This window comes from Excalfactoria chinensis, chromosome 1, assembly GCF_039878825.1.
Source record: "Excalfactoria chinensis isolate bCotChi1 chromosome 1, bCotChi1.hap2, whole genome shotgun sequence".
NCBI lineage: Eukaryota > Metazoa > Chordata > Aves > Galliformes > Phasianidae > Excalfactoria > Excalfactoria chinensis.
Window position 1 is genome coordinate 39,507,086 of NC_092825.1, and position 26,052 is coordinate 39,533,137.

At 34.0% G+C, this 26,052-nt stretch overlaps 2 protein-coding genes across 2 annotated transcripts in view; one reads left to right on the forward strand and one right to left on the reverse strand.

The window, feature by feature from the left end:
- Positions 1-2,057: 2,057 nt before the first annotated feature.
- TSPAN19 (tetraspanin 19) lies at positions 2,058-9,440 on the reverse strand. The gene is given in 8 exon segments (XM_072330509.1): positions 2,058-2,213; positions 3,606-3,713; positions 5,830-5,993; positions 6,894-6,966; positions 7,073-7,099; positions 7,102-7,121; positions 9,072-9,303; positions 9,387-9,440. Coding segments are annotated over 8 exon segments (834 nt in total).
- Positions 9,421-26,052, forward strand: part of LRRIQ1 (leucine rich repeats and IQ motif containing 1) — a 98,105-nt gene continuing 81,473 nt past the window's right edge. The window contains exons 1-12 of the mRNA XM_072339853.1: positions 9,421-9,539; positions 9,748-9,901; positions 10,656-10,767; positions 11,807-11,901; positions 13,004-13,106; positions 13,842-14,071; positions 15,117-15,191; positions 15,368-16,576; positions 17,597-17,749; positions 19,746-19,896; positions 23,572-23,765; positions 24,509-24,636. Of these exons, the coding sequence (XP_072195954.1) occupies positions 9,439-9,539; positions 9,748-9,901; positions 10,656-10,767; positions 11,807-11,901; positions 13,004-13,106; positions 13,842-14,071; positions 15,117-15,191; positions 15,368-16,576; positions 17,597-17,749; positions 19,746-19,896; positions 23,572-23,765; positions 24,509-24,636 (2,705 nt within the window). The 5' untranslated portion in view covers positions 9,421-9,438. The remainder of the gene's footprint in view (positions 9,540-9,747; positions 9,902-10,655; positions 10,768-11,806; positions 11,902-13,003; positions 13,107-13,841; positions 14,072-15,116; positions 15,192-15,367; positions 16,577-17,596; positions 17,750-19,745; positions 19,897-23,571; positions 23,766-24,508; positions 24,637-26,052) is intronic.

Below are 26,052 nucleotides of genomic sequence, written 5' to 3' on the forward strand. Positions count from 1 at the left end.
GGCTAACCACTGAAGCTGAAACATTGTTCATTTAGGCGCAGGTTGTGTTGGGGTAAATGCAGAGAAAGTAAGAGAGAGATTCATTTTTGCACAGGAGTTAGAGAACTTTATGTACATAGTAAAATTTGAAGCCCTGAAATGTATACATATTTCATTCTTGACTAGCATTGGCCAGTAACAACAGAAACAATACTGCACGAGTAATGATATAAACAGACTGCTTTTTTATTTTTATTTATTTATTTATTTATTTTAATTATTTTTAGACCAGATGGGGCTTTGAATTAGTCTCCAACAAAGCTATATGTGTACAAGTGCCAATGCTCAGGCAGAACATGAAGACAACGAGGACAGTCTCTGTAGCAGCAGGGTGCTTTTAAGCCACATGAAAGACTGCAACCACAGTCTGCATTTTCTTTCTTTATTCACTCGTATTTGGAATTTATGCAGTTATTATTTCCCTCTGCACTCTCACATCATCCATCCCTTTAGGAACATCTCCTAATTTTGGCCACACATCTTCTAAGCTAGCTGGACTGAAATCACCAATCACCTTCTGAGCTTAAAGACAATGACAGCTGCAATGAGTTTTTTGCTGTGTCACCGACCTCTGAAGCCCACTGTCTCTGAACAAACTTTTTTCTGGAAGTATAGTGTTACATGGCTCAAATCTTCTTACTTAAAATGTTCTAAGGTGTGGCATACATATAAGGCATGTACATTGTGGCTTTCTATGAATCTTATGTTTATTTTTATATGTCTTGTGTAATCCTTTAGCTCTCTGTGTCCTCTAGTGTCTACCTATCAGCACTGCAGATTAAATAAATAATACTTATCTCCATTTTCTTATCTCAAAAATGAAGTTTAAAAACCCTGTTTATACAGTAGATTTTATACTCTGTTCTTTCCAAGACTTCTTAGTAAATTCTTTACTAATAATGATGTTTCTATAATTACTCGTGTTATTACCAGCAGCATGTATGGCAGCACGGCCAGTCTTACATATTATTTTCATACATGTGTCTATTTATTTACCTATCTGCTTGATTCAGCAACATTTAATGGTGAATGTTCATGAGAGGTCTTGATATGTATTGTTTAAGAAAATACACACACTAAAGTACATTATCCTCCGACCTGTGTGTGCCAAGTTGTCACTGAGAACAATAGGAGCTGCTTCTATTCATACTTCAATAATCTTTGCATTAGGACAACAGTTACAGAATTTGGTTGGACTGTAGCTTATGGTGGACAGACAGTATGAGATCACATTATTAACAACTATTCTGTTACAAAGATACATTAGGAAGAATTTTAGATTCCACAACTGACATTGCTCTCTGAATTACTGACTATATAGTATTAAAGTGGGATCAATTAATCAAGTTTAATCATTTAAAGTTGTAGAAAATATAAACAAGTGAAACCAGAATAACTCAAACTAGAAAAATACAATTATATGAAATCCTTCTAGAGAATGGTCATAATAAAATATCTACCTAGAAAAGGCAGGATTAATAAACTCTATGAGAACACCTTACTTTCCACATATTCGTCCAGTATATTAAGATATGGAGATGTTAAAATGAATTGTTCTTGAGCAACAAATCTCAGATTCCAATACCTTACTCTACGCTGAAGATGCTTTGGCAATGAGTAACTTAAACAGGTGAAGTAATTGCTGTCATTCTATAAATAAGGAATAGTAATTACAAGCAGAAGAGGTACTACATACTTTTCATATACTGACACTACCATTATCATTATTGATTTGCACAGCATAGATTACTAAATGTCAAGATGCTTACTGCATCATAATCATTATTAAATATCCCTATGATGTTGATTCTCTGAGGTATGCACTTTTGTTTTCAAGTATTTGCCTATATGACTGACACATGAAGAGTAAAAAACAAGGCTTCAGAGTGACAAGTGATGAACTAATAATTATTATTAATATTTTCATATCTGCAAGGCAAGTCTTGATGGAAAACATGCTTTGAATATTTTCTCCAAAGCCCATTTAGTAGCAAAATTTATATCCTGCAAGGTATTTTTTAATTTCTAACTATGTTGTATGTTGAATTCCCTGCGATATCACAAAACCATTTCTTCAGATTAGATTTTGTGCATGACCATGGGATCTGAGCACAGTTTTCCTTGTTTTTATTATTTTCTCACTATGTGACACTGTATCTTCCACAGCATTCCATCTAAAATAAAAGTGTTATAACTTGTAACTCCAATAATTAGAAAAATCTGTCTTGCAGACGAATTTTACCTCAACCAATGTCTGTGATTTGATTTAGACAATTAAATTAGACAATTTCCCTCTATATCCATAAAAGAGGAGTTCCTGCAGAGCATAGTTCAACCTTGTGTACTTATAACTTACAAGGACATGCACTGGATATTTGGAGGCTTAAAAAAATAGTTTTGGAAGGAACATTCTTTAAAGTTTGAAATGATATTAGAATAAAAGCAAACAGAAAAAAAATATTGCAAATATTAAAATTTAACAATTACCGTTAACCTTTGTAAGTACTGCAATTTGTGATGCTAATGACTTATTCAGCATAGAAATTGTGTGCAAGCCATTGATGTGCAATTGATGTGCACAACATGAATTTCAACAAAAGAAAACATTGTGAATGCTTTTCCCTAATGAATGCAGTAAATGCAGACATAGTTTATAAAACACTTTAAAGAAAAATACACAAACACTACTTTCCTCCAACCGAGGAACTAAAAAAAAAAAAAAAAAGAGATTTTGAAAAGACTTTTTTTTCCTTTTGCCAATTCTAGAGTCATACCTGCAAAACTTCTTTTTCTTAGCAAGAGATCTTTAGAACATCTCCCTGTTTCAACCTGTGTTTTCACAGAATTGATCTTGCCATTTACATAATTCCAGAATTTTTTCTTTCTGAATTATGATGAAATTTCAATCATGTCTATGCTGTCACTTTTATTTTGTTTGTTTGTTGTGGAACTGCCAGATTTTGTCTTAGAGATTGCTAAACACAAATATCTAATGTTGAAGGGTTAGTCCAGAATATGTTGCTCATGGCTCAGTCAGAAACTTTGGTAACAACTTCCAAAATAACTGAAGTCATATAAATTCTCTAAAAGATTTTTCCAAAAAGGAAACAAATTACATATTTGTAGACCACAAAAGTGATTAACAATTAAATTAATTTGAGAATTTAAGCTAATTTCTGAGAAAGGCTTGTTGCAGTATTTATTCAGATGCCTTCACAGTAGGAGCTCTGATTTGACCTCATACCCTTGCTACTTGCCAATTGTTCATGTTAGCATCCAGATATATGCTGACCTAGTGTCTTATGATATCACACACTGTTGAATACATTAGGGAACTCATATTTTCTTTAGCTACAATAAACTTCAATAACAGGAACAGCATTAATTCCTAAATACATCGACAAGTGTGCCAAATAGCTAATCTAAACCATGCCCCTGTAAATTAAGGAATCTGCACATACACACACCCCCACACATTAAGTATGAGTAGCTGACCCTGAAAAGGTAATCATTTATTAAAGGAGTTGTTTTGTTTTTAATTAAGTTCTGATTCGTGCTTTCCTTACATTCTGCTGCACAGCATCCAGAATATTCCACACAGGTTCCTTCTCAGCTGGATTCTTATCCCCATATTCAGAAACATCATCACTTCTGTTGTTCCACTAATGGTAGACCTGTCAATAAATGTTTGTAGCATTTGGCACATGCATATATAGATAACAGTATGTATGGATTGTATAATCCTTGACCTTTTATTGATATTCAGATTTTGACAAGGGTCACTTGCAAGCAATCAGTTTGCTAAATATGACCCAAACCATGTCACAGCTATCAGTCTCATAATAAAGCTGAAAGTAGAAGGAGAAGATCAAAGGGCAGACCAAAGTACAAATGTAGCATAGGCAGGCAGAAGTTGCTTATCCCAGGTGATGTCAGATGAGCCACAGAACATAGTTTAGATTCAACTTAGCTGTCCTGAAATAGAAAATCCTACCTGTTATTTTTGTTAGTAAGCACAGTGCTTTACAATAATAGCAATAAACAAACAAACAAAAAACAATAAATGTGATGCAAATATACATAAACATCACACTCTTTGGCTAGGAAATGCATTGCTTTGGGCTAGAAGTTGTTAGCATCTTATGTTGAACCTAGATCAGGGGTCTTTGCACAACTTGTTAAAATATACCTTCAACAGTAATTGAAGCAGACAAGCTGATCACAGAGTATAGCAGGTTATACTTGCACATGAGAACTCCTAGCCTACTGAAAGTTTTGATTAAAAAACAAAGCAAAAGAAAACAACAAATAAGGCTTCTCCCACTTAATTCAGTTGCTATTGCTGTTTGAACAACAAAGTTCAAAAGCTTGCACAGTGAATGATGAATTACTGTAATTGACTATACTCCAGTGGTATTTTAATTAAGGTTGAGATCAAGTGAAATTACAAGTGAAATTTAACTGCAGTCTTTCAACCAATTTTTTCAGAACAAATAATCAACTCCAGAATGCATCATTCCTGACAGTTCAAATCTTGCAATATATAGAACCACAATATAAAGCAGGGAGTGCTCTAGCATTTTAGATTAACATTTATTAAATAAATCTTGGTGATACAAATTAACTTTGGTGGAGTAAAACTAATTTATTTGTGTTATGCTAGTAGGTTTTGAAGAACCTTTCAATGTTTATAAGACAAGCATTGTGGGAGTTTTCTCAAATAGATTTTGGAATTGCAAAATAGGGAAGAAGCAGAATCTTTATGAATTTGGTACATATTGCCTTCCACATAGTACTTTGAGGAGTGTTCAAGCTATTGGAATTGATGTTAGTAGAAAAATAAATGACTTAGTAAAGTTTCAAGGCAGTACAATTACTAGTGGTAACAACTATGTTTGTATTTGTTATTGCTTCTTGTTTTTAAAAGTAAGGACATTCCATGCAGTTGATCTCTACTTGGATCTAAACTACACGTTCAAATAGTAAAGCTGTTAATTCATTAGAAAATGTAAATGCCACGATACAAATGGGGGAGTGAGCAAACAACTGTGTGGTGCTTATTCACCTGCCATGCTAAACCACAACACCAAGAAATATAAGAAATTATTCCAGAAGCTCCTAAATAGCCCTTCATCATTATTATTTATATTTTTTGTAATAAGAATTATTCTTTTCCCGGAGGCCCCAAGAAAATGACATTATAGTCACTTTTAACATTAGATAGTATTTGTAACTAAGAACTGGGCTTCAAGCAAAGCACAATTCACTGTTCAGAGCTAGTGATAAAGCCACAACCTCCAGGAAAGTGTAAAATAAAAGCGGATCACAAACAGCTGTGCTCCACTGAAGTAAGCTTGTTTCATTATTTCCACATTCAGTTCTTACTGTGAGACCTGGAAGTCTCACACTTAGGAAAGAACTCCTTTGACTAGAAGATGCAGAAAGAAGATAACAAAGATAGTTCATGAATTTTGTTCATTTGTACTGAAACAAAATTTTATCCACATTACCTAATTTTCATACAACTTCATGAAAGCTAGAAATGAGACAATTCTTTATCAAAATCTAATAAGCTGTCAAGGAAACACCAAATAAGTAGGGTAATAGCCAGAAATTAGTAGAAAGGAGATTCCTGGACTCCTCAAATCTCTCTGCCTATAGATAAATTCATATGGAAATTTCCAGTTTTGTTCAGATTTCATTGGAACTTGGACTTCATCTAACAAGATCTTTCTATTGGCCTGCTATTTAAATACAACATCAAGTCAGGATCATTCTGGTTTCACCCACATTTTCAAATTTAATAAAAGCTGGAGACTGATTTACACTTATCATAACTAGTAGGCGCCTGAACAATTCCAAGGAATCCACAACTGATGTAAAAATAATAATAAATCCAACTCCAAGTAACATAAAAGAAACACGTGCCACCAGTTGGTTCTTACCTGAAGAAACTGTAATACAAGGTGTTACTTCTTTTTATTCAAGACTTCCACTAACAAAATTATCAAGGAAACAAACAAACAAAAAACAACAAATCAAACCAACAAAGAGGATGGAAATAGTAGAATGATAAAAGAACATCCTTACTGCAATCAGTCATGGAAGCCAAAAGATGTATTTCATAAATTCAGTTGATGGCAACATATGAGCTGAACATACTCAGCTAAACAATATTAACAACTGTTTGTACACCAAAATTTAGTACTGCATGTGCAAATCCTGTGTGGACACGAATAGAGATCTTCCAGATACAAATTCCACACTGTCCTCCGTCTTTGTGATTGGCAACTGTCCTCTTTACCTTTTAATCACATTTGAATAGGCACAGAATCTAGCAGTGGGTTGTCATTTCTGTCACAAATGCTCTAAGAAGTTCTTTACCGGATGGGTGAACTCTTCTCAGCAGAGATGAGAAAAACTATTCCTTTAGAGCATTGCTCTTGTCATGTGACTCAAAGAAAGCACAAGTGCCAACAGGCATTTATTCCACCAGTGCAATATACCCACTTAAATTATCTATAATCTTGCCAAATGTGGGCCAAATGTGTTTTGATAAATTATATTTTAAAGTACCAATAGATCTGGATTATATTTCAATAATACTTCTACAGGCCATACACCAAGTTAAATAAATAAACTGTATAAATTGTAATAACAAATAAGTTTTACATGGACTGATATGTGCTGTATTTTATCCTCTTTTGAAGATCATATTGATGGAAAACATCCCCAAAAGAAAAATAACCTATGCATTTCAATTCAATACTGCCACCTTGTGAAAAAGTAGCTGCTTTTGTTCATTTATCTTACAAACATTTCAATCAAACAAGTGAAAATCTATTTATACTCACACAGCAAACCAAATAAATTATTTATGTCAAATAAAAGCCACAAAGCAAATGTCAAAACCATAACACCCGGAGCCTGGAAAAGAAAACAAGGATTATTGACTATTTTTAATAATTAATTTTAAGTTGATAAATAAAAAGGAAAGAAAAATAAAACACTTTTTTTTTTTTTTTTTTTTAACCAAGAACATTCCATTGAAGACAGTTAAGTTAAGGTTATTTTCCACGTTACTAATATGAAACAGATACAATTAAACCTATCAATATTTAGGTGATTTTTTTATTTCTGATCAAACTTAGACAGTAGCCTGATGTTGAACAAAAGCTGGAAGTAACAGCAGATGCATCAACAAGGTGGCTGGTTTCAATTGCCTCTAACATTACATTTTATACATTTATAATACGTTATATATATATTATATTATACATAATATTCATTAACATTTTTTTCTCTTAACTTCTGAGGACATTTGGAGGCAGCATGTATAGAGGAATACTTAGATTGCAGAGATGACAAAAGCTGCAAGAGCAGCCCACTGCAGTTGTCCCGTACCTTTCCCTTGTAAGACAGACAAGCACACAAACATGCACAGACTCATGCACATAGCCAGAATGTGCATGTGTATTTTGAATCCAAAGGGATGTGTTTAAAAGGAATTGCATGTGGTTCTCATCTTTTGTCAGAATTACTGAAGATTAATTACATCCTCCACCATTTGTAAAATATAGTAAAATGATAAAGATGAAGCATTTATAATCAAAACCTATCTTGAGTTAATAAGAACTTATTTTACATACAAAATGCATGTTACATATGTATCAAATTTACTGATGAAAAGATTTGGCAAACACCAGTTTTTTATTTCTTGACCATATTCTTGTTATCTGAATTATAAAAATTTAATTGCTAAATTGCAGAGTGAAAAAGTTAAACCATTCTCAAACTAGCTCTGAAATGAACTTGGGGCTAGAATGCATTGTGTAAACTTCAAAAGTCTTATGAGATAAATTAGATACATGCTTTTGCATTTTCCCTGGAGAAGATGCCCTGCTTTTAAGAGCAATTAAATTTCATCAGAATTTTCAAAGCTGGAATGTATTAAACCATTGATTTTGTTCATTGTTTTCAGGGGGAAAAAAAATAGCTTTAAATGGTTGCAAATTTCACTTGAACCCTGGCATCAAAAATGGTTCTGCTGTAATCATAGAATGGTTTGGGTTGGAAGGGACCCCTAAGATCATTTAGTTCCAACCCCTCTGCTATAGGCAGGGTCGCCTCCCTCTATACCACGTTGCTCTAATAATTATATAGTTGCATTGCTTTCTTTTGAAGCATTTTAACAGTGATTCAATTTCCTCTTTAATCACTTATCAGGAAAATATTGTCTTTACGAAACAATATTCATTTTACATTTAATGGCTATGAGGAAATCTTTAGTAGCTCTGAATATTTCTGCCTTACCTCAGAGAATATAATCTTACAATGATGCATTTTTTCCTTATGTGCATCTTAACCACCTTTACACTTCTGTTGACCACCCCTTACTTCCTGGTTACAGAAGGCATGTGGACAGACACTTCTTTTTTAATGGCAAAGCTGTTTGTCGAATGCAGGACATGTATCCTGTGATTCCATCACCATGACTACAGTTTACTTCGCAATAAAAAATGAGCACCAAGCCTGCATTCAACTCAGTGCTCGAACATATTTTCTTAACACAACCATACTGAGATGTTTACTGATTGCATGATCCTGCGAAAAGTTAGACTGGATTTCAAATGGGCATGTGTTCACATTATTATTATTTGAGTATCTTACCAATTGGTAACATCTGCAAGAAAACATTAAGCAGCTGCTCTCGAGTCCAGTATCATAAGTTTAACCAACACATGTCTTCCAGTCTATTTTAAAGATACTGGGAAGCAAGCAAACAACAACAAAATAAATAAATTAATAAAACCACCCTTCTGTGCCTCCTGTGAATGGCAGACCCTCCCCAATACCCACAACGGGACCAATGTTGCACGAAAACCCTGCCTGACTCCACCTGCCAGCTCTCGCTGTCCTGCTAGAGGTATTCCTACACTCCTAGGCAGGCCTTCAGGGACAAATTTGCTGCGGGTAAACAGCACCTCACGTTAAACCTAAACCGTCTGCATTCTCCCTGCCCCCCTAATTACTTCTGCTTGACTGAACTATGCGGACTCCTTCCATAGTAGGACAGGCCATTTTCCAGCCCTTCCCACTACCCTTCCAATGGGCACCTCCCCCCCACCCCGACAGCGAATCGCCAACTCCTGTCGCGGGCGCGCCCTCCCGCCAGCCGCCGGAGCGTCCCGTTGCCGTGGTGACGAGCTCAGCGCTTGGAGGCTCTCCCTTCGTTCCCGGCGAGCACCCGACAGCGGTTAGTGGCTGAGGGGGTTTCAAGGCGGAGGGGTTGTCCGTCTTTCTCCGCGGCCAGTAGGAGAAGTGAGTAGGTGCTCGGAGATCGGTACCAGGAAGGGTACACTTGCGCGGTGCCTTCTGGAAGAAGTGGTTTTTATCAGCATGTCCCATGCCCTGCTCCGAGAGGAGAGCCGGGGGGGAACGAGGGTGCCCTCTCCCTGCGAGGGAGCGGCTGTTGGCTGCTTCCCCTGTCCCCACATTGGGTGAGGAGAAGGAGAATAGTTTTTTTCTTAACTTCTGCTTGCTTCCTCTGTGGTCTGAAGTGTTTAGAGCAAAATTCTGCTGTTCCTTCTGAAATTTAAAGGCAGTTGTTCGGTATTTACATCTGAATAAGCTCACAGCTCATGCACGGTCTGTATTTTGGCTGATGTGGCAGTGATAGTTAATATTTTCTTTGTGTGGCTTTGAAAGCAGATACAACGCTATGGAAAGTAGAGTGACAGAAGATATTGAAGGAATTGAAAAAGAAATAGAAAGTGAATTAAGTAGAATCAGCGTTTCTTCCTTTGAAGCAGATGAACCTGACACAGAGGTAACAGAGGAATCTGTGAGTGACGCCGAGTCAGTAAGTGATCAGACAGCTTACACTGCTTTTACTTGTGCTTAAAAGTTGTACAGAATCTATAGAATATTCAAGTGGATGATCTAATATCTAAAGGATATTAGCGTAGTTAGTCATATGAGAACACTAATCATATAAATTTGATACAAATAATGGTTGACCAAGGCATCAGTGATGATTGTTTATGTGCTCAACAACTTACACATCTAGAGAAGGCAGTTCATTTTCCCTAAGCTTTGAGAAGATGATATTTTGAGTAGGAAATGTTTACGTAGGAGAGAAAGTTGAAACATCAGATATATGTACATACCTTAAATGCTTTTACCACCAAAATTAAAATTAATTTTGCTTCTGAAGGAGTTGTAACATCCTTATGGAAAAGATTCCATGCATTGTATGTTTTAGTTAATTTTTGTCTCAACTCTTAATTGCTTTATCTGTGACAGTTACAAAGGAAATGTTAATTGGAATTTATTTCTGAAGTTTTGAGAAGATAAGCTACTAAAATGTGTTCTAATTAGAATTTAATTAAAGTATAAGAATGAGAATTATTAATTGTTCACTGGATTATATGACAGTAGGAACAGTGAGAATTCCCAGCACTGAAACTGAATAATTTTGGTAGCTACTAAATTTGCATTGGTGTTTTATAGATGAATCCTAATTGAATCAGTGTTCTTGCATATTAAGTATTTACCTTTATCTGTAGCAGTGAGATTAAAATGAAGAATTTACATTAACTGTCTAATTTTTCTAGATTTCAGATGATCTGCCAGATTCAGTTCTGTCCTATTTAAATTTTATAAAGAGCAGAAATCAAGATGCTGAAAAGGTTATACTCCAAGATTTAGAGGATGAAGAAACTACAAGTAAGCAGGGATCACAGCATATTTATGCAACACATACTGTGACTAACAGTCATCAATAAAACAGTACAAACTTTTAAGTACAGCAAGGAGTAAAACCTATTCCATCAACTTCTGAAAGCACACTAATCTCTAAGAATAAAATTATATAATGCTTTTTAAAAAGTTCATCTTGTGCTGAACTATAGAACAATACAAGTTACAGAATCATTTTCTGAAACAGAACCTAGGCCAGTTTCTTCATGAGAATGTGAGATGAGTTGAGGTCACTACTAGCTAAAGTTAAGAGTGCAGATACAGTTGAGACCCATAAGATGTTTAAAGTCCGCAGTGTTATCCAAGCTGGCATTAAATGAAAGGGCTTTGTCACTGGGAGCAGTGTTGTGTCTGAAGCCAGGCTCATGATTTTTATATTACACATCTGTAATTCTGTACTCCATTTTTAGATGGCTGGACTGAATAATCTTGTAGGTCTTTTCCAACCTTTGTGATTCTGTGATTCTAGTTATTCACAGAATCATGGTCTTCACATACATTAGATGTAGTGTTTTGGGAACAAAAGTTTGTTGTCATCTTTACATATATTTGGTAAGGTTACTTTACGTCTTCCTATCTGTAATAAGCAGTTGTTCTTTTTTGTTATTTTTTATAGTTCTTTGACAGGCTTTGGCCTATTTGTCACAAATTCTACTAAATGTTTCTATGCCATGCATGTGTGACTATTTTATACTGTGGAATTCTTTCACAAATGCAGCTTGATCTCACTGGGCTTTTATAGCATCATTGTGTGTATTCCAGTTACAAATATTTGCTGTTCTTAATTTAGAAGAATGACTCCCATATATGTTTGAGTATAGTTTGGATTTTGTTGTTGTTGTTTGTTTGTTTGTTTGTTTCTTAAATTATTTTTGGAGGGAAAAAAAGAAAAAAATGTTTTTTGTTATGTAAAAAAGTATAGTAGTTAGGTAGCATAGAGCAGAACTGGGTACTGCTAGTAGATTTTCTTTCTGTGTACTAAATTATGTATTTCTTTCTTCTTCAGGTAATATTCATGAGGTAATTCCTTGCTATGCTTCACATAAATTGGCAGAATTGGCTTCTGAGTATAATGAAGATCCAGAACAATTTAAAAAAAGGGTATTCACAATTTAAAAGATATATATAGTGAACACAATTCTATTCAGTATACTAAATAATTTACGCTTGTTTAGATAGCTTCCTAATCAGACATATAGATATATTTAGTTTTATTTCTGTTAGACTATCTGTATGGCATTAAGTTGTATTTGTTGATGCTGTTCTTTGAAAATGGGTCTAAATTGCAATATACCATATCTATAAGTTAAAATTTGGATTTAGTTATCTTAATCAGTCCTTGAAATGTTGAGCACAGCAATTAACAAAAACGAAACTGAATAATCATTTCTTATTTATTCCCAGAATAATATCTCAGCAGTATTGTAACACTTCTGACACTTTTCTCTAATCTTACTCTTTTTATGGTGATTAGAAGGATGTTAATGCCTGTAGCTCTCAAGGACAAATGAAGGGTTAGGAACCTCAGTTCTTTTGTATTTTAATGAGATATGAGAGAATAATTTGCTGGAACTTTTATAAAAACACAAGCCTGTATTGAATTTAATAACATTTTGTTTGTCACCTGTTTTTTTATTAGTGAGCACTTTTGCAAACATGAAGTTTTATTCTCTGAAGACCATTGTTTAGAAAAGCAAAATTACTTTCTGTGAATTTAGATGTATTAACTAACTTAATCTGAATCCCAAGCATGTGATGAACAGGTAGTAAACAAGCAGGGATAGATTACTTCTTGACACTGAAAAAAAATGAATGAAATACAGCAAATCTTGGTGTCCATAGCATTGTTTTCAAATAGACTGCTTAAAAATATGGAAGCAGATAGTTCCATAACACTTTGGTTGCATGAGTGTTTCCATAGAAAGTTGAACAAAAACAACCCCCAAATATAAAGAGTTTATTTTTCCAAGTTAAAAATGCAAAATACTCTTAAGTAAATAAATGGCACAGAAATACTGTGTTTTTTAACGGGAATTATGGTAATATTTCTTATTCTAGTAAACATCTTTTGACTGACCCATTTGCATTATTCAGTGTACTAACGATAGCAGTCAGCAGTGAGTTTCATGCACTATTATGATAAAAAACATTATTCTTGTTCTGGGAGATTTTTGTTTCTTAATGACAATCTAAACTGTATTAGGTACTATTTGAAAGTGAAAACAAGGACTTGAAAGTTCCTACAACTCCTAGTTATAATAATCAGTCCAGAAGTGAAGTAGTCACCGATGATCTCTTTCTTACAGGTAAGCAAATATGTAATTCATTTGCTTGTGTTGATCTTTAGCATCATGTTACTACTTCCTGCTTTTCTGTCTTATAATTTATAAGTATCGTAATACTCTTTGTAAAATAATACACATTACAACATGCAATAGCATGGACTGCTTGTGGTTTATCTGATTTTGGAATCATTATCAGTGTCTTCAGTGTCTCAATAGAAATTTATTTCAGAAAATATTACCCTAGAATGACTCAAGTAATTATAAAAAGAAAAAGAAAAAACAACACAAAACAACAACCCAAAAGTGGAAACCAGACTGGAGTCATTAAAATGATGCTTGTTCTTTAGCCACAACTTTCTTTATCACATTGGTTTGGATTGAGTTCATTTGCCCCAGACTTTGCATGTTTTTGAGTGAAATACATCAGATACTAAAAGCCGCTGCTAACAGCCAGAAAAGGCATTTATCTTGAACACAAAGTGTAATCCCGGCACACACACTGGTAGATATGGCTGTGGCAACGTCAGAGGTTGCCATAGTAAGTGTTCATAGTAGTTCATATGGTACAGTATAAATCACTCAAAAGAAAGTGCTCGTTGTAGCTCTGATTTCCTTGGGGTTATATAATTCCGGCTAAATCAGGACAGGATCCTTTAGGTTGCATTCGCTTGTCAATGCACTAAGACCATTTAATGTTCTCCAAAGCTTATTATTAAATCAAATAAAAGGTTTGCTTGCTTGATTACAAATTTGTAGCTGATGATGAAATGAACATAAGCCTTACTTATCATGAAGTAGAAGAAAACTGCAGACAAAAATTTGAGCAATGGGAAAAAACACAAAGTGAGATTGAAGATGACAAGAGGAAAAAGTGGAAAGCTGAGAGAGAAGCACAGGAAAAACAGAATGAAGAAGAACATGCCAGAAGGATGCAGCATCTGGAGAAATTTGAGGCTGAAAGAATGGAGTTGGAGCTTCTTCACAAGGTGATTAATGATACTTAAATAATGGTTTTGCCACCTAGATTTATTGAATTCAAGATCTAATGTGAAAAAGAGAGTGCTGTCTGAGGTTGTATGGTCATCTTGAACTCTGCCTACACTTTCTGATACTAAACGGACACGTAAGACATATTTAAGTACTGTCTGTTCAGATATCTTTTTTGCTGCATTGATTGACAGTGAGTCTGTGTTAAATAGTAAGTTATTCTTTTGACTTTATCTTTAACTCTATGGCTAGCCCACTTTCCAAAGGTGAGAGATGTAGACTAACCTTCTCCACTAGGGAAGAATCGAGACTTCATGTTTCTGAACATGCATGAAAAGCAATGTTTATATACCTGGCTTTAGGGTGAAAGAAATGGTGGTTTGTTTATACTGGTTCCTTCATGAACTGCTGTATATTTAATTTGGCTGATACTGATTTATCTTGCTTCCACCAGGAGTTGGGAGGCTTTGGATCAACCTCTGGTTTTTACGTAGCTGTTCTCTGTTAATTTACAATCAGATGTGATTCCAGACACAGACTTTCCGTTTTTCTTCCCCTGGCAAAAAATTTCAGTTAAAAACTCTCCTTCAGTTTCACTGTACAAACTTGCTGTTTGAATGACTGTAGGATTATCATTAACATACCAGCACACAGTTGATGTTTATGCTACTTTCAGAACTTTCATTTCTGCTGTGTTGCTACTATAATGTACCTCTTCTTTGAGTAATGTTTCAAATGCATAGTTTTCATTTTTGATAGTACAGAATTTAAAGTAGTACAGTAGTGCAGAGTGGCAGTTGTTTGGACCAAATACAGAGATGGTAACTCTCTGAAGGTACATATCTTTCAGTACTTGACCAAATCTGCCTTAATTTGAATACCAAATCGTTTATTTTGTTACTCACACAGCTGACTTTCTCATTTGAATGCAGGCATTCATTCACCAAAGTGCGTAATTTTAAAGTCAAGGTGGAGGAGTTGAAGGAGAGGTTATTTTGTATAATAGGCTTTGTACAGTAATATTTAAGTTGATTTATTCTGCAGGAACAACAAACTCTGATGGAAGATGAGTTACAGAAGAAAAAGAAAGCTTGGAGGGACAAAATGATGCAACATGAGGTAAAGATGTACAATGAGCTTTTATCAAAAGACTATGAGGTTGCTGTTATATTAGAGAATAATGTTATTCTGTAACAGTTAATACACCAATTGCTGTCTATTAATAGTAAACTTGTGCTAACACCTGCCCTTTTTACAAGTGGTTGAAATCTATCGTAATTGTTATTTTGGCCTAGAAATTAATCACGAAGCTACAGCTGCAAATGGAACAGGAGAAAAGGGCATTTGAAGAACAGAAAGCAAAAGAAAGTAAACACCTGACAGAACAACGGAATACAGCAGCTGTGAAAATACAATCTAGATTTAGAGCCTACTTAGTCCATAAGGAGTATGCTCCCATCTTAAAACAGTTGAAAGATGAAATAAAAAAGAAAAAGAAAATGCAAGAAGAAATTGAGAGAGAAATGAAAGTAAGAGAGGAAAAAATGAGGAGGCGAATGGAAGAAAGGATGCAAAATAAAAAAGAAGAGAAAAAGAAACAAGAAGAGCTAGAAAGACAGAAGTATTTGGAACAGGCAGGGAGACGTAAGGAATATGAGGAAAAGAAAGCAATCCTGAGACTTGAAAGAGAAAAACAGCTGCAAATAAGAGAAGAACAGAGAAAATTAAGAGTAAAAATAGCTAAAGCTATAATAACTGAAAATGGAGAAAATAACAGGGACAACATCGAAGAAGAGAAATTGACAGAAAATATGAATGTAATAAGAGATGAGAAAAAGGAACTGAATGAGCATTTTGAGGAACAAAAAGAAGAGCAGGCTGAAATGATGGGTGAAACAAACAGTGAGATGATTTCAATGGAAAGAAAATTGACACCAACACTGACTTTGCTAAACTCTGAGGAGGACTCTTCTCAAGTGAATAATGAAAACACATGTATTAATTTGGTAAAATATGTAGAAGAAAATTACCTACAAACAAAAGACATTAATAAAGAAGCTTCAGGTATCCACACTTTGAAGGATGAATCTGTTGATTTTGGAGCAAATTACACGGTAGAAAATAAGTCAAATGATACATGCAGCAATCAATCAAATGTCCAGTCAAATGCTACTAACACAGATGGCCAAGATCAATTTTCTCAGTCTGAAACAATAAAGAAAACTGTATTTCCAATGGAAGATGCTAATGAGAAAGACATAAAGAACTGGGACACAGTGCAAGAGGTATCTAAGTGTTCCAGTAGGTTAGTTCTTCCCACTGATATTGAAAAAAAGAGAACAAATTGGATGAGCACGTGTAAATCTTGGTCTAAAATATATGGAGAAAACCAAAGAAAGATACCAAACAGCAAAAAACGATCAAGAAAGACTTCATTTAGCAAGATGCCTCCATTAAGTAGACAGAAGATAATTCATAGTGGTCCCTGGAGTACTCTGCAGCAGGTAACTACAGAGATTTAGAATGAAATTGGAAGCTAAACCATCACTTTTTTTGTTTTGTTTGGTGTGGGTTTTTGTTTGTTGTTTTTTGCTATTGTTGTTGGGTTTTTTGGTTAGATTTTTTTGTTTGCTTTTTTATTTCATTGGTTGTGTGTTTTTTTTTTCTTTTGTTTATTTGTTTTTTTAAAGCAGAATGCTATTTTGTGAAAGAAGTGCTATTTTGTAGGAGAAAATCATCATTGGGAAAATATAGATTTCAGTGGGAATTGTTCCTTTGCATAAATGGTAAATAAGGCCAATGAGAATGATGTTTGAATTCCTGTTGAGCATTTTGGAGCAGAGTGATGTGTCTTCAGATATAATATCCTAAGATTATGAAAGGCAGGAGGTGTTAGCTTCTATTTTCGTCTAAATTAAAATGGCTTTGCTTTTGTATATAGCTCTGTGTTTAAGCTCCTTCCATATCTGTATTCTTCAGAATTTTAAGAAAGACTAGTCTATTCCAGAATCAAGACATAATTGATGGTCAACTTATAGACAGTGTTTTGCCATAAAGAACACCTTGGTTCTCAGCAGCTATGGAGTATTGCTGTATGCTTTCTCTGTGCTTTCATCTTGATATCCACTCTGAGGTGACATACTGGACTACATACTCTTTCAATATGAGCTATTTCCATCTGTTCACGTGCACTCATGATAGCAAGATGGGAAATAAACAATGCTATTAATATATTTTCTTAGTTTTAATCTTCCATTCAAATTCACTATCATTAGTACATTATCAGGTTTATTTATTTTAAAGTGCATATTAAAATCAAATCGACTTTTTATATTTTTTCCCATTTAATAGATCAGGCCTATCAATGTGAAAGGATTAACATATTTGTTGTTTACATTCTCTAATGTGTCAATAAAATGTACTTTTGTCTCTATTTTAAAGAAAATAACTAGAATGTGACATTCTATAATAAATGTTCAATATAGTAACAGTTAATCTTGTTTATTGTGTTAATTAAAATGTAGATCACGACACTTACACTTGAAGATTTGCCAGCTTGTAGCCTCTCAACACTGTCGGAGTGTTCAAATCTACAGGTTTTGACTCTGAGACGCTGTGGATTAGTTGCACTGGAAGGGCTAAGTAGCTGCAAAGACCTGAAGTACATCAATGTGGAGGTATTAAGCATATTTGATTCTTTATTATAACAGGGTGAAAACTGTCAGTGTTGTTGTTCAGGTGATTTTGCAGTAGACTTATAGAATCATCTAGATTGGAAAAGATTTTTGAGAGGGTCAGAGCTTGTGTTTTTTCTGACTACCACCCTGAACAGCATGTAGATTTTAGTGCTTTGAAAAAAAGCATAGGAATATCAATAAAGTACTCCCCAGAATAAACTGAGTTACAGAAGCAGATTTGCATTGAACATAGCAATTTGCATTGCACTAAAACAGCATCCCACAAATGAATCAACCTATGCTAAGAAAAGTGATATTATCAGCCTAGTATTATATACTAGTATATATAGTAATTAATATTGCTATGACTTGATTGACAACATATTCATTACCTCAGTATAACTGAGGTCATGAATATATAGGTAGGTACTGTTCACCACAGCAGGTGTTCAGCTTAGACAGGAGTAGGTCCTTTGAAATGCAAACCCTGGATATTAGTGAAAATTACTCACATAAATGCTCTAGGAATTACATGGCATGTTACACTAGTGACATGATCTCTGGGTACTTGTTACGGCACAATATCCAAAAAGATCTTCTAAATTTAACTTTTGACGATGATATTTTTTCCATTTTTTCTGTATGGTGCATCTTAGTTCTGGAATTTAATTTACATGAAAAATCTTTTTTTTTGTTCATGTTTAACATCACTCATTCAAAAGAAAGTTAGTGTGCCCTCATTATTGATGGTAGACTTGTGAGTAAGCAACATCTGTTCTTTCCAATGTACTTTTTTTCTTTACTTTTCTCAGTTGACTTATCTATTGAGAATGTAATTTCTGTGATTCATTCATTTTTGGTACATTGATCTAAGAAAGCACAATAGTAATATGAGAACATAAGATGCATGCCTAAGCTGGCAGTCTTTCTAAGGCTGGTATTTACATACAAAAAATTCTAGATCAAATAACATCATGTATAGAACTGTTTAATTCTTTTTGTTGTTGCTTTTGTTTCATTTTTTTTGTTTCATTTCAAATTTTATACTCTAATATACAGAATTGTCTCACTGGAATACAGCAGAATACTTTGATGAAGGAGGAAAATTTTAGAAGATTCACTTTTATTTATGCTTTACTCATCCTTAGTAATATACATTAATAAGAATAATACGTTGACTATACTGACTGATTAGGCTGTTGTCTTCCATGCAGCGTTAATGAAGAAACAGCCTCTTTTGTGAGGAATCAGTGTTATGGCTTCCTTTGGAAGCATTAGTGCATCTTCTCCTGAGAAGAAGCTAGCACCTAATCTTGGTAGGAATAGGAATTAGACTTTTTGGCTTAATTTGTTGGTTGCAAAGGCAAGGAATTTAATTTTTGTATTGTTTTGTTTTCTTGAGTATCTGAAGATACTCAACAGAAACAAACAGCAAGGGCAGTGAATAGTGAAATGAAAATCAGAGGAAGCATTATTGAAAGAGCCTGAGGTGAGAGAGGTTAAAAGAGCAAGAACTTTTGGAGAAAGAATATTAGCTAAGAACAGTGTTAATGTTAGTAACCAAAAGACCTCTAAATGCAGATTTTCATTTTTAATAAATAAGATGCCATCAAAGTTAATGCTGTCTTCATTAGTACCTGGAAAATATAGTGTTTCCTATGGATTTTTCAGATCAGTCTCCCAGAAAAGCTAGCAAAGTGTATTTGGAAAATACCCCAGTGTCCTCAGATTCTCCTTACACACTTTGTTTCATCTTCTGGGTGTTTTCATACCCAGAATGCAGTGTGAGATACATTTTTGTTCTATACCACTTGAACACAAAAATGCAGGTTCTGATTCATGAACTTATTTTCTTAATGGAGAAAGAGATGCCCTTACTCCTAGCTAGAAGTTTAAGGTAAAAATAAGTGATGGTGATAATCTACTATATTTTTACATTTAATTCTGCTGATTCACTGCAGATGCTACTTAATATTCTTGTTTTCCTTTGCTACAGGAGAACAACATTCAGGTAATTGACTGTGAAAATCTGGAAAATCTTTGTATACTGATTCTGAATAACAACCACCTTTCATCAGTTTGTGGCTTGGATGGTTGCATAAATCTCCAGAGTCTTGAACTTTCTTGCAATAGAATCACTCGAATTGGTAAGAAAATTAATGAAAAGTCATTTCAATTTGAATAACTGAATATTTGTGCTGTTTATATGCAAGGTTATATTTTCCTGAGATTCAGAACCAGCGAACCAGCCAACAGCTAAGCCCAAAGAGAATGAAGAAATGGATTTAGGACACAGATGTACTTTAAATTGTACTCAACTTCACATTTATGTGAAGTGTGCTAACCATACTAACACTAGACCACAACCTTTCTTTCTGTTAACATGCTGCCCATTCTGGTTCCAAACTATTGTTCCATACTTAATTCCTTTTCTTGCTCTTCATTGTTGCTGGGTGTCCCAAAGCTAGAAAAACCACATGAGTTTAACATGCAGTCACGCAACCCATTTAGGCGTATCTAATGTGCCTAACTATGACACTTGTTATAACAAACTGCATCTGTAAATAATATTTGTTAGGTCTGGCAGATTTTGGACCATTTAGCAGGTAGTCAAACAGGTATCATTCACATACCTGCCGACAACAGATGCATCAGCACTTAAAAAACTTCAGACCAAGAGATACCTGTTGGCCAGCTGGCAATTTTTCATGTAGTGAACAAGGACTTGATTTAATCCCTGTTGCACCGCCTCTCTGCCTGTGAAGTGCCTAAGGGGCAGGTATTTTGTCTCAGTTCCTGGCAAGCCATAAAGAATTGTAATGTGAGCCTTGTGCTGTATAGATTTTGTATAGTGTATTAATAATCAGGATCCAGAGCTTTTTCAACTGACAAAAGATCGGACAGTAGCACTGTCATCCTTGCTGTACTAAAGTGGAGAAACTGATTTTTTTTGTTGTTGTTTTTTTGTTTTGTTTTAAAATCAAATACAGAGGGAAGACCATTAGTGGTCCCTCATAAGCAGCATTAACAGTTGAAAAAAGCTAGTTGAAAATTGCCAGATTGTTGCATGAAAAGAAGCTCTCCAGGAAGAAAGGAACAAATTTTACCCAGCTAAGTACTGCAGCAGGTTGAGCAGACCTAGATTTAACAGCTTCCCTATGGCTCTATTGGCTTGGGTTTTGGTACATGGTATACTGTGGTATTTGTAAATGCCACTAAAATAGAAATCACTCTGTCACTTGAGGATTACAATATTAACATAAATTAATCTTCAGAAATTTGTCCATTAAAATAATGTCTTCTTATTATCAAGAAGAAATTCTTTGTGACAAAGTATTAAGTTTTGTGTATAACTTGTGAAATGTTTGAGGGAGGACTAAAAAGGCAAATTTCTAGCTGAATTCTTGGTCAGTGCTGAATCTGAAAGTAGTATTTGAAAAGACATCTGAATAGGGAGTAGAAAAAAATTAAGGAGATTCTGATTATTTCATTTGCCCCGATTTATACTGTTAATACTTCTTAAAGTATATGTAGTGGGAGTTTGCTGTACAGCTGAAAAACAATTTAAAATGATTTTTAAGCTGTTGAATGAAACAATCAGTTGAGAGATTTTTTTTTTAAAAATGGTTTCTGTTGTATAAGAAAGAGCCATAAAACACAAAATTGCAACAGTGTGAAGACAGGTAGTGAAATTCTGTAATAGCTAGTGTATTGCAAATAGAAATTGGAAATCTAAGGAAAAAAAATGTTGATGCATAGAAACAAAGTCTAAATTTAGAGATCATACTGATATTTTGTGGGTTTTTTTCCTACTATATGCAATATTGACCTAGTCATATTTATGATCAATTTATATTATCTACAAATAAAGATACTGGGATATCAATGTTTACTATAAAATCATATCAGTATCCTAGTGGGAAATAATGAAAGAAAAGGTTATAAAATGCTTTGCCTTTGTGATCGTTCATTGAGGTGCACCTCATTTGGTAAAGATGTCTGCAAAGTTACTTTAAGAATGAACTTTAGGATTGAAGCAACTGCGTACAACTTTCTATGGAACATGTACCTGTTGTACTTTCTGTTTTGTTCAATGTGGTGTTACATTTACTAAGTTTCTCATGAATTTGACTGGGTAAATATTCACTAAAATTGGCTTGGAACCAGTATTTCAAAGCTGCAGTACAATGCAGTGGGCTCTGTTCATCCATCTTTAACAAAGGGCATATGGTGTTGCTTTTTGTTTTTGTTGGTTGCTACACTTATTTATATTTATAATACTTGTGTTTTAATAACATATGGTTGGACACATCAGGCATGCTCATTTTCTCTCATTTTCTTTCCTCTTCTTAGAATATATCATCAGTTGGATGAAAAAATGAGTTAACAGAAGACCCTTAAAATAACATTAAAAGTATAAGAAATACATCTGTTATGCTTTTTCACTTAAGGATGTATGCTCACAAACTAGGTCATTGAATCAGTAGTATACTGAACTTCAATGTTTATGTATTTGGAAGATGATTTACACAAGGAGTTAGAGAAGAAGTAACATTTTGACTTGATTCACAAAAATATGCTTTCTTAATTTGCTGAAATTGCACAAGTAGGTTGGCTAAAATCCGAAGAATAAAAGTGCATAACTAGCTAATCTAAAATCTTTCTTTGGACCTGTTGTTTTTAAGAAAGTACATCAAGTATTTTTATCAAACACATTTCAATTTTATTTTTGTTTCTGTGTACGTTTTTCATTTTCATGTTCACAGTCACCTTTTAGTCCTGCATCATTCACCTTTGTCATGATTAGAAGTTATTTCAGAACTGCGGTGTTAGCTAAATCATTTCACAGTTTGACATCAACAGATTGAAGCTCTACTCAGCTAGCTTCTGTGTTACTTAAGTTAGAGTTCTCTACAATTTTTTCTGAAACCATGTGCTTTTTTCTTTTCTTTTTTTTTTTTTTTAACAGAATGGCTTTTTCCTTTGTTGTTATTGGTTGTATCATATGAAAAACAGACAATATCTTCTGAAAATGCGCACAAGGCTTTCATGCATATTTTTTATTTTGTGTGTGTACAGAAGAAATATTAAAATACCAGGCATTTTTATTATATAATTCTCTCTTTTGTATTTTTTCTCTTTGATTGTACTAGATAGTTCAGAATAGATTGTGGTCCCACTTGAATTATAATGTTGATGTGTCTGTTCTGGGTGATGTTCATTCTAATACTGATGATGAGAAGGAAATGTAAAAAATGACAACAACAACAACACAATTTGTGTAGTACACCAAATAGGAAATTTCCAGATCCTGTATTAACTCCTTGATTTTGATTTTTCTTACTCTATGTTTAGTCTGTCCTCTTTGTTCTACTTTATGTTAATTCTGTGCTTTTAAATAGATCAATACTGCTGTGCTATAAAAGTTTCACTACTGCTAATGCTCTCTGAAATGAAATTGTTTTGAGGCCACTAGATGGTGCTGACTCCCTTTTTATTCTTACCTGAGCATGGAAAAAAGAAAATACAGAGCTGGATCTTGCAGTCAGGGTAGTATGTGATAAGTATGCTTTAGTTTCTTTTAGAATAATTAAATATCTGTATATTTATTACCTGAAACACTGTTTTTAAGTTATAAGACATAACATTTGTTTTACATACAGGATGTTGTCTCTTTAATATTCGGTGTGTTATGTAATTGTATTATTTTGACTGAACGCTTGCCATTTTAAAATTACTGTGACTTGAAGGTAGAAACTAGCTTTTTTCTTTTTAATTTATTTTAAGATGGCTTAATTCAGGTCATTTCTTTTAATTTTCAGGTGGTTTGGAATCACTGAAAAACCTTCAGCAATTAACTGTGGATCATAATCAGTTAATTAGCACAAAAGGTCTTTGTGAAGTACCTACTCTCATACATCTGGACTGTTCTTTCAATCATCTCACACAAGTTGAAGGCATTGAGAACTGTGGACTGCTTCAAATTCTGAAGTTACAAGGCAATAACCTCCAGGAGGTAAAATCCTTGAATTAAGTGGTTGTTTTCAGTACCTACATTTTTCTTAATGGTAATGTGGTTCAGGCTATTGATCATGTGTGCTCTGTTTGCCTGAGATATTAGTTGTTTGTTGATTTGCTTTTTGTTTTCCTTTTGGTGATTCTTCTAACAGAAGAATTGCCATCAGTGGTAGCTAAGTATTTTCTTGCTCCTAAGTCCTTGGAAAATTGGACACTCAATAATTAAATTTTATATCCCTCAATAATTATACTCCCTTCCTTGGTTTATCACAACTAGTCTTCAATGCAATGATGATTGTTTAAAATGTCCTAAAATACTATTGTCATTCCAGATGTTATGCCAGTTTAGATTACTTTCAGGAATGGCTAAATAGAAAGGTAGTTTTCTAAGTGGGCAATTAATCATCTTTACTGCTAATGATTCTCTTACATATCCAGGAGCAAAAAACTATTGTCAATAACCAGCAGAAATAAGAGTATGGCTCTTGACTCCCTCTTTTGGAATTTTTTTTTTACTGTTCAAACTATGTGGAGAACATTGAGAAATATTTACCACCTGAATTGTAGCAATTGTTTGACAATTAGTGAGTATATAATAAGAAACTGATATATATATATATATATTCAAAATGTGTTTTTTGCTTGTATTTAACAATGATTGATGAAAAGCACGTGGTAAAAATACTGCTGTTGTTTCTTTAACTTACATGAATTTTAAATAATATTCTCTTCTATACTTAGCTTCCAAAGCTGGAAAATCATGTTCTCCTAAGGGAAATATATTTGGATGACAATAGCATTTCTTCTGTGAGAATGCTTTCTTTGTATTGGATGCCCCTGCTACAGATTCTTCTGCTGTCTCAGAATAGGTAAAAAAGAAAGATTCTTCCATTTATGTAGTTGAAACAGAGCAATTTACTAACATAACGCTTATTAGATAATTGTAATTCTCAGTATGCTTAAAATATCGCTATCTTTTTCAGATATTCTTGGAAAGTGTGTTGTTGACCAGTAAAGGCACTGGTTACCTTTAGTTATGAGAATTCAAAACAGCAGTAACTATGAAAAATATTTTTCTGTGTTGAATGTTATAGTACAATAATTTTTTATCATCACAACTTTATAAAAGCCATAGTGTTTCTTTTTTTTCTTTCTTTAACAGTTGTTTCTAGAGTATGTCTGTCAACCCTTACATTTCTCAGCTAGTTTATTCAAAACAGACTTTAAATGTCATTTTGAATATGACTACTAGAGCTAAAATGTCCAAGTTTGAATGTTCACTGGGCTGCTTTTTCTTTCATATACATGATGTATGAATACTTCCCAAACCAAGTTTTAATACTGCATACCTTCTCTCATTTATCAGCATAAGGGTTCGGTTTGAAGGCATATATTAGTAAAGAGGGACCAAAACAAGCATCGTAAAACTAGAGGATGCTCTGAAGTATGACATAACTGTCTTTCTATTCAACTTCATAGGCTCATCTGTATATCTGTGGAATTAGAATGACCAGATTTTCAAATAGATTTTGCAAGTAAAAAAATGTATTTTCTTCTTGTGATATGTTAACTCTGAAAGTAATTTGTCTCACCTAAACACGTAGAACATACTGTTACCACAATAAACAGAATATATTCTCTGAAATAATGGGGGTTTTGGGGCTTGATATTTTTTTTACATTTAGTGATGGCTATGTCTGCAATGAAAAATTTTCAAAACTGCATTAAGATAAAATCTTAAGAACGAGGCCATGTAGATCTACTTTATGTCACATGATCTTATACTTTTTATTTACTATCCAAACACTACTTTGTCCAGTGGCCAGAATATCTAATCTACTAAAGTTCTTGTGCTAAACTGAGATAAGCACATGTTTATAGATGAGCAAACTGCAAATTAGCAAAACAAAGGAAAACAAAAACAAAAACCAACACTCAACAATTATCTTTATTTTCTTAAAGTATCTGTACTTTATATCAAATCTTTGAGACGAACAAGACAAGATAAATGCACATTAAAGGCCTTCAGATTCCTGGCATTTCAGTAGCCTGATCTTTTACACTCGCTTTATGTGTACTTATAAGCAGCTCCATATGTGTGTAGTACAGCATAAGTATCTAGATGTTCTGTATAGCAACAGTGAATGTGATGGAGTAATCTGTTGAAAGAAAATCTGTTTCTTCTACTTTCATCCTGCAGCTAGTACTATTTTATGATTTTTTACTGCTTGCAGGAAGCTCATATAGTTGTAATGCTGCAAATCTGTATATTTTTAAAAAATGAA